General features: G+C 43.5%; 1 protein-coding gene across 3 annotated transcripts in view; it reads left to right on the top strand.

Annotated features, from left to right (window-relative positions):
- The first annotated feature begins 6 nt into the window (after window positions 1-6).
- Window positions 7-9,365, top strand: part of Dscam (DS cell adhesion molecule) — a 655,493-nt gene continuing 646,134 nt past the window's right edge. For all 3 annotated transcript variants that reach the window (XM_048803693.1, XM_048803694.1, XM_048803695.1), the window contains exon 1: window positions 7-80. In XM_048803693.1, coding sequence (XP_048659650.1) covers window positions 38-80 — 43 coding nt within the window. In that variant the 5' untranslated portion in view covers window positions 7-37. The remainder of the gene's footprint in view (window positions 81-9,365) is intronic.

Raw genomic sequence — 9,365 nt, 5'->3', positions numbered from 1 at the left:
CTCGCTGGCTCGCGGGAGGCCGGGGAGCAGCAGGGGCATGTGGATACTGGCCCTCTCCTTGTTCCAGAGCTTCGCGAATGGTGAGCCTTTCGGTTTGTGATGAATTTCATTTCTTGTAATTGACCATGGTGGTGGTGGGAGGGTGGCGGTTGGATGCATGGGTGAAATCTTGTCCTTTTCTACCCCACCCGTGTTTAAATTTTCACGCTTTTATTTATTTTTAAAATATTTTTGTGGCTTTGGAGAGGAGAGATGGCAGGGAAGAGAGGCCGGGTAGAAATTGCTCTGTAATCATTGGAAGGAGCTCACCTAGCCAAGTGACAGCTCAGAGCCTAACTCCAGTACTAGAGAGCTCCTCATTCAGAATAAACCAGGTCGGGTGAAAGCAGGAGAGAGGGGAAGATCGCCACTTTGAATTTTATAGCTGGAAAAGGGACACGACATTCCAAGTGAGGGCAGGTGGAGGGGTCAATTAAGAACGCTTGCTTTCAGATTCAAAGCGTCTTGAGCCTTTAGAACAGGTGCTTTCAATGTGCTACGATTTATCTCCAACAGTTATGAAGGCTTTGAGAAAGATCTTTCATTCCGTGCCCCCCATCCCCTTGGTACTACATCTTCCTCACTGTAGTATATATAACAATATGCACTGGTAAGCATTACATCATCAGAAATGTTGACGAATTTTTTTAAAAAAACACCTGTATAGTTGTAAAAATGAAATCAGTGAATATTGTAAATAGCATTTCTTTCCTCCTGACCGGCCAAAATTACATTTTGAAGTGTTTTCCTCCTGGGATTTAGAAAGCTATTGCTCTTGACTGAGTCAGACCCAATTAGGAAGTGTGAAGGCACCTTAGGTTGCCTGTCACCGCGTAAATATGAACTTGCATGTATGAATGGCTTCCTCTCATGTGGGAACGAGAGGGGATTGTCATCATTTGACATTGCCTGGGAGTAGCTACAGCTTGAATTCCCATTTCAAATTTCGGAACACACATCTGCATAAAATGTATAACCTGCTGACAGTTAAAATTAAACCATTAAGCAGAATCCCTTACCCAGGGGGTGGGGGGAGAGAGGAGAGGAGAGGAGAGGAGAGGAAGGGAAGAGAAGGAATCTGCTTCTTGTGAGAAAATACGAAAATCAAAGGAAGGCTCTAAGATTTTCTTGGAAGATGCACAGAGAAGCTTGAGCCCTGGCTGAAAAGGAGAGCTTTTTTTTTTTTTTTTTGGTTCCTGCCTAGATGGTGCTTAAAGCACCAACACACCAATAAGCTGAAGGAAATACATATATGTTGTCCAGTATTTTTTTAATGTAACTAAAATAGAGCTGAATGAAGAAGGAACTCCCCAATTAATATTGAAATGGCATTTCCCTCTTTAATATAACGCAAAGCAAAATGTTCAAAACTTTCATTTTGAGAATTCCTTGCAGGAAAAAAATTGCAACAAGTTCTGACATGACACCCCTCTTTCCCAGAGGGCACTATACCTGTGCTGTCTCCTCATGGGAATTTACCTTGGGGGATAGATCTGCTTTAGGGAGCATGCAGTGATGGGTTAGAGGAGTTCGCCTTCCTGCCTCTGTGCTAATGTGAACTCGCCAAGAACGCACAGGCGCTCACAGATGTGTGCCAAAGCCACCAAGCCTTGACTGCCTGTCAGGGTGACCATCTCTGGGTTCCTTGGAAAGGTCTGGGTTATAGGATAAAATGAGAATTCCAGCCCATGGATAAGTATATATTTCAGGATGGTGAGAGAGGTTGTGCTTCTGAGTGTTCCCAAGCAGTATCTATTTTTCAGTTCAAGTTACACATGATGAAAATGGTGTGGAAGAATGTATGATGGTCTCTGACACAGAGATGCTATGCATGTTTATGGTATTTTCGAATCAGCATTTCATAACTAAGAACATTACAAAAAGAATAATATGAAGTGATACAATTGTATGAAACCTGAAATATTCTTCTACAATATAGAAAACATATGCAAAGATTACTTATGTGCATGCATACCGAGAGTCCTGTATTATCTTCAACTTTTAACATCGATCATTAATCGTTGTTACTGTAATGAACATAGATGGGTCACACAACATAAGGTAGATATGGACAGCTCATGCAAATGAACAGTTTACATTGCTGTTGTGTGTTCTGATCCTGTTATGAAGGTTATGAAACTATTTCATATAAAAATGGCTCTCTTTTATATGATCAAGCATTGAAAAAAAAAAAAAAGCCTTATTGTAGAGCCCTGGCTCTTTCATTTGGTGGGGCAGCTTTAGAGCTTTTCAAGGAATGATGTTCAATAAATACTGTGCAGAGGATCATGAAACATATAGTCCTTTCAAAATAAGAAAAGAGCCCGGTTTGGAATGCTGCCTGTTCATAAGACTATTTCAAACACGTGAACATAAATGGTTCCTATCTACAGAAGGAGACTAAAAAAAAAAAAAAAAAAAAGGAGAAGTTTTTTTTTGGGGGAGGGGACAACAACTGTCATATTTTGACCTACCTTAATATTGAGAAATACCTGAATGTGTGTGATAAATACCTATGAATACTAACACCTAGACTATTTATTGCTAGGCCTCAAACATTAAAATGCCTAAAAAAATCTTTTCATTTATAAAAAGATTATGCAGTTTGATATTTTGGGGGCCTAATAAAATAATCCCTCAATACATCTGCATGTTAATAGTAGACATAAACATCCTTTTTACTGATGTCATAGGATAGACACTTATTTCTTAATAAAATCAAGGTTGCTGGGCAAGCTGCTGAGTATTTCGGGCAGAACCCAGAAGTGGAGACCAGTCCCTTCATGGGTTAAAGTCTGATGGATGACCTCACCTGATAGATAAGGTGCAGCAATTTTGTTTTAAAGCAGCCAACTTGTTCTGCAATGCTTTGAAAATACTTACACCAGAGATTCTGATGTAGTGCAAGGGACAGGGGCACACATACGTGCAGACACACATCCACATGTCACACCATGCCTTCTCAGCACGGGCATCTTGCTGCATCACATTTATTGGAATTTACAGTTCTTGTTAAAAGCATAGGTGGGCTGTAGATGAGCAGAGGGATGAATAGTCAGATTGGCAGTGTAGAAGGTATCTTTGCTGTATGCTGACCTCCGCTTTAAACACTTACATGTATCCCTGACATTGTCTTTTCCTGAGCCATGGGAATGTGAGGTCTGCTGCATCCTGCCCTTGGGGAGCCCCAGGCATAGTGTCAGTGAGATAGGGTGAGGTGATGGCAGTAAAGGGGTGCTCACCAAGGACACAGGGAATGTGCAGCACCTGTGGACATGGTCAGTTCACTTGGCAGGGAACTGCATGCTTGCTGGTTTGTGTGTGTCTGTGTGTTTAAATGGTAGAAGCAGACCTTTGTAAGTACAGATGCACCTTGTGGGCTTTGAAGGTGATTCTTTAATTTCCATAAATGCGTGTTAGTGAAACATGTTATGTCTCCCTCATCTGAGATGAAAATTCTCCCTCAGAATTTCATGGTTCATCTGAAATTCCCAGGCCTTTTCACTGAAGCTGCATGGCCCTACAAGATGCCCTCTATAGGAAACCAAAATGCCAGACAGACCTTTAATAAATGGCAGCCCACCTGACTCTACTTCTTGACTCTCCAGTGCTACTCTGGTGCCTCCAGGGTTTGCCATGCCTTTGGGCAATCAGTGAATCACCAGGCAGCATGGGTGCAATACTGCCTACCGGTAGGGCACATAGTTTTAACTCAAAATTTCCAGTTTAAATCCTGAAGTCCTGGATCTCCAGGTAGCTGGCAAAGTATTTTATCATCTATGTGTTCCTGATAAATAAGGTGCATTGACTGTGTTGGAGAGGGACTCAATTCAATGCACACTGAAATTTGATGTAAAGTGGAGGGAGGGGTCATTTTATAAAGACCTATGAACACAGTAGGATATTGGGAATTTGTATTTTAAAAATAAAACGATTGGTTTCCCAAGTGGCTGTGTTTCCAAAATCTATGGCATCAAGATTTTGCAAAATTAGCTGAATACTAACGGGTGAGATTATGAATGTGGCTCATAAATAATTAATAGACGGTGAAGAATATGTGTTGCATTAGACAGAGCACTTAGGGACAGTTTTGGATGAGCACCCCAGCACCCTGGTTTTCCTGTGGACTGGTCCACCTCGCCCACGCCTGGCAGGGGCCCTGGGGCTGCGTGCGCACGCACACAGTCGTGCAGGGGGCTGCTTCTTGACTGCTGCGCTGAAGTGCATGCTGGGCCTTGGTGGCCAGCACCATCAGCCCGGGAGATGGCGAGGTGGTGATACCTGCATGTCAATTGTGTCCCCGCCATAGGACACTAGTGGGCGGCAAACCTCGCAAGACTCATGCAGCAAGCCTTCAGCAGAGAAGGCAAAGCGGCGAGGGAGGACTGCTGGCACAGGTGCAGGGGCTTTCCCCCAGGACGCCGCCCCGGCATCTCGCCAGTTCACTGCGCCCAGACTCCATGTCTTGGGGTCTCTCTGTCCAAACAGGAATCATGCAGAGGCTGAGGCAGGCCAGAAACGGTCTTCAGTCTTTGTTTTAAATTGTAAAAAGGAGGACTGTGTCTACAGCAGTATTTTTCACCCTAGAAGGTGCACTGGAAGGAGAAGGAGGTGTCAGGGAGCCACCGCATCTGCAGAGGGTGTATTTGCATACCCCCTTCCAAACTGGCGAGGGAGCCCCGGTGTAGGGTGTGCATCTTGGAGGTGGCAGCTCCGCGCCTGATTGGCTGACCTTCCAATGTCATTCCAGGAGCCGCGCTTCTCCTGCTGATGGTGACAGGGGTGACGCTGATGGTGACAGGGGTGACGCTGATGCACCGCTCCTCCGCAGTCCGTCAATCTCTGGCAGCTGCCACAGCAAGGCTCCAGGGAGTAGGAGCCCCTCCCCTCTCCTCCAGGCAAATTGGGCAGCACCTGGTCCTAGGGACCAGGAGTTAACTCTTTGTGTTCCAGTGAGCTGGCCGCAGAAATTCTCAGCTCATCTCTCTCTGCCTCTCTCCCCACAACCCAAATGTATTTATGCTCCTTTCCTTAATGTTTTAAAAATGCAAGGAAATTCAGAGTCGTGTTACCTTTGCCAAATGCATGCGTAAGATGAGACAGTGGGGACGGAGGTTGGCTGCGCTGGTCTGAATTCTGAGGCGGAAGCACATGGGTACCTCCTGCAGGTGATGTATCATCCACCTGGGCGGCAGGAGGGAAACACCAGTGGACAGGTGCAGATACCCGGATTTTGGTTCAGAGGTCACACAGCTTCATCCAGGATGTTCGGAGGGCTGGATTCTGAGACCTGCTCCAGGAAGTTAAAGCCCACCATTGGCCCTTCTGGAAAAACCTGGACTTCCCCTTGATGGTGTCTGCAGTAATCTGGAGCTCTGTGTCATTTTGGTGCTTCCTGAGTTGATCTTCCTCCCTCACTAGAGAGTGACATCCCCAAGCTGAGAGGCAGGTGATCCCTGATTGGGTCCTTAGCACAGGTAGAGTAGGTGGACAGATGTGCCCTTCAGGGGAGAATATAGAAAGTGGGGAAGGTTCCCCTCCTCTAGCTCTATTCACATCCTGGCCTTCTTTGCCAGGCATTCTCTTCTTGACAGGGATCTCTGATCCTAAGAGGCTGAGCTGTTTGTGGCAAGTGTGTAAGAGTGGTTCAGATTCCCGGACTCCTGCACCTTTTCCCCAGTGGTCTTCTCACTTGCTGACCCCATGGCTGGAGAAGCATTTGTTTTCTATAAATGCTTGTGGGGTGTTTTCTTCTATTTTCCCAAAGGGGACCCACATTTGGAATGTGTCTGGAACTTCGACTCAGTTGCACAATCTAATATAATTGCTTCAGGTGATCTGCATGCTGTGAGTGGGTCAGACGTCTCAGAAGATAACTCTATCAAGGCACCAGACCCCTTGTTCCCAAGGGACACGATTTAGAATTCCAAGGCAATGTTTAGTGCCCTGTCACCCTCAGAAAGCCAGCTGGAAACATCAAACCGATGTTTAAGCTTCCCCAACAGCTCCTGGGAATTCATTTCTTCATCAAAGAGCCACCCAGGACATCAAAACAAAGCTCAGTTTCTGAGGCCCTAATCATCTTTAAAAAGTCACACTACTGTTTTCCTAAGTATTCTGTGGCTTCGTGGGTTTCTCATCATTATCTTATTTTGCAGCAGAACCAAATATAAAAGTTAGTACCTCATCAAAGTAACATAAAAGGGATGTGCCTTAATCTTTGATAAGTTTTTGGTTTGTATTCAAATTTAAGAATTAAACTAAATGTCATATAGCTTACGATATTTATTTCCTTTTGACTTTTGGAGATCTGTTTGTTCTGTGTGGGTTAACACTGATTTTTGTTTTAAGAATCATCCAGTTGGATTAATTTTTGGCATATAAGCCTCCTGGATTATGTAAATAGATATCATGGTTTAACAGAGAAGGGATGGATCAGATTGAAAAGATGCAGGAAGCCAAGAGAGGAGAGGCTACTATACAGAGTTATAACAACAGGGAGTAGCGAATCTTGCCGACGTCCCTACTTAAGTTATTTTTTACTTCGAAGACAGTGAATAAGATTTAAGAGTGAGCAAGCAGTCCTATTTATAGAAAGTCATTTTTAAATGTAGCAGCGTAGACAGTGAAAGAAAGAGTTGACAATCAAGGGATCACCCCCATACTAAACGTTGCTTTTCCTAACTTGCCGGCACCGTGCAGGATTTTGGAGGAGAAACAAAGCATACCACCCTGGTGGAATGATTGAGAAATTGCATTGCACTCTCTGCAGAATATTCTAGAAATGCTCCCAGGGTTGAAGTCTATGTCAGACCTGAGACTATATGTATTATTTAGAAATGATTCAAATAGGTCTGCACATGGGCCTGGAGGTGGAGGGGATTATCCGTTGGGTTTTCAGCACTGCTACGAATATTTATTCTGCAATAAGCATTGACTCCCTAGAAGATCTGATAGCAGAGCACCGGGAGGACAAAACAGGTCCGTGCACTTAGGTGAACAATTTTTTACATTTAGGACCTTGTCATTGTCCCAAGTCCCTCCATGTTTGCTTGTTATTAAATTCTGGAGATTTAAGTTGTAATACACAAACTTATAATTTTGTCAGACCTGGTGGGACTGCCAGTCTTCTGGCTTTGGACTGGCATAAATGTTACTGGACAAGGAGAACTGACAGGCTTTCCCTTAGAAATAAGAAGTCTTGTATGTTATATGCATAAGTGAGATCACAAGTAGATTTCTTTCTGTGCCTGAGTTATTTCACTTACCATGATGTCCTCCAGATTCTTTAAAAAATACATACATATATATGTATGTATGTGTGTGTATATGTATGTATATATATATATATAGAGAGAGAGAAACATCAAGGAAAAAATTGAAATATTCTTCCTCCTAGGACTGTGTATATTTCATATGATGTATTTGTTTATCTGTTCCAAGTAGGTTTTATGTTCTATTCACAGTAGAATCCTTGAATGTATATGGAAATTCTGCTGGCTCTCAGGTTGAAAACTTGGACTGAAGTCAGGTCCTGCCCTGCAGTCTGATGTTCTGTAAAAAATTTTCCTTATATCTTAGGAAGAACCATCTGTAATGTGGATCATTTTGTAGGCATTCTCCCCAAATTACTGAAGGCCTATATTGAAGATGTAGAATGAAGAAATTTGCCTACTACTGATTTTGACTCATGTGAGTCTCAATTTTTAATATTAAAATGAAGAAACAGAAAAGAGTTTTTAAGTCTGGTTTTGCATAGACTTTAAATCTCATTTTTTTCCCCACTGTGAATAAGACAACAAATGGTAGGTTATAGTTCTTTCTAGGTATCTGAACTCTCATCACTACATGATTCTGTAAAACACTAGTCTGGTGACAACACTCCTACGGATGACCTGATGGCCTCAAAACTTTCAAGTGGCTTTGACATCATCAAAGGGTCAACATGATGGCCAGGCCTGAAGTGACATTAGAACCAGTGTGAATGGGTTATGGAACCGAAGGCCATGTCATTTGCAGTGGCTGATTGCGCTGGGGCCTCCTACCATTGATCCCTTTTGCTAATCCTGGGTGAAGCACTGATTCTTCTCAGGAGCCCTCCTCTCCCACTCGCTGCATGGACTGCAGGGTGATGGGAAAGTTTTTATGATTCTGTTGTCAGACAGAGGCTGAAGGGGATGTGCACCAATGCAATTCAACGTGCCTTTAAGTTCACTTCCTCTTTCTTTCTGTATGGAGGAACTGAGCTCTATTGTGGAGACTTTTACTTTGAGTAAACAGGATTTCTCATGAGAAAGACTCAAGGTTCATTTCTTCTTTCTACAGCAGCCCCACTGTGGCGTGATCTTGGGTTCCCACAGGACACTGCACACCCCAAATCCCAGTCTGCTTAATTGCAGTGTTTATTTCTTAATATCAGCTGTAGAGCATTTTTAGTAACTGATGTGTAGCTGCCTGGGTGGAAATAGCCATGCTTTGTAATATCACCTGTGAGACTTCAGGAACGAGCTGAAGACAGCCACCGCCCTCCGACGGTACTGGGGAAATGGGCACCTTGGCCAAGGCGCCTAGTTATTTTACTGCCCGTGCCGGGTCTCGTCACTGTGGTTCCTTCTTGCCTTAGCATATTTTTGTTCTGGTTTATTGATGGCATGTGCTTTGCGAATGGATTTGATTCCATTGTCGTTCTCATGTTGACCTCTATCAGAGAAGCTCTTTGCAGCCTAAAGGTAACTACATTGCTCAAGTGAGGATCTGGGCCTGCAAACCCTTTGGGTTCCAATATTGAACAAGCTGAAGAGAGGAGATGGGGGGAAGTGTGGGTCTGTCTGCAGCTGGAGTTTTGGCTTTGACCTCCCCAGAGCATTGCCTCGCCTTTGTCCAAATATCAATGCCTGGGCTCCTGGCAAAGCTTATGCTCACGAGTGACTGTGGGCTCGTGGGCTCTGTTGGATTTTCTTGGTCTCTGCCACTTTCTTTTAAATAAGTGATCCCAAGTTGACTCTAGTAATCATTCAAAGTTTGTGTCTTTATGCTAAGTTGTCAGAAAAAGGAGAGAGCTGCATTTTAGACCTTGTTACATATGTGATGAAATCGAGGACAGTTATTAGTGGCAGAATAATCTTTTCAAAACACTGTGTCCTTGATTTTTGAACTAAAATAGACTTGAACGTGTGCTGGAGACAGGCCTAAATTCAGAACCTTAAAAATATCTTTTTGTGTCCTGAGATCTTATTTTAGATAATATTAAAAATAACCTTTCCCTCCTAGGCATCTTAAGCAAGTTTGATGTTATAATCCATTGGTAGTTTTATGGTGATTCACCA

Source organism: Marmota marmota, unplaced genomic scaffold, assembly GCF_001458135.2.
Source record: "Marmota marmota marmota unplaced genomic scaffold, marMar, whole genome shotgun sequence".
Taxonomy (NCBI): Eukaryota; Metazoa; Chordata; class Mammalia; order Rodentia; family Sciuridae; genus Marmota; species Marmota marmota.
This window is presented reverse-complemented; position numbering and strand designations above follow the sequence as displayed.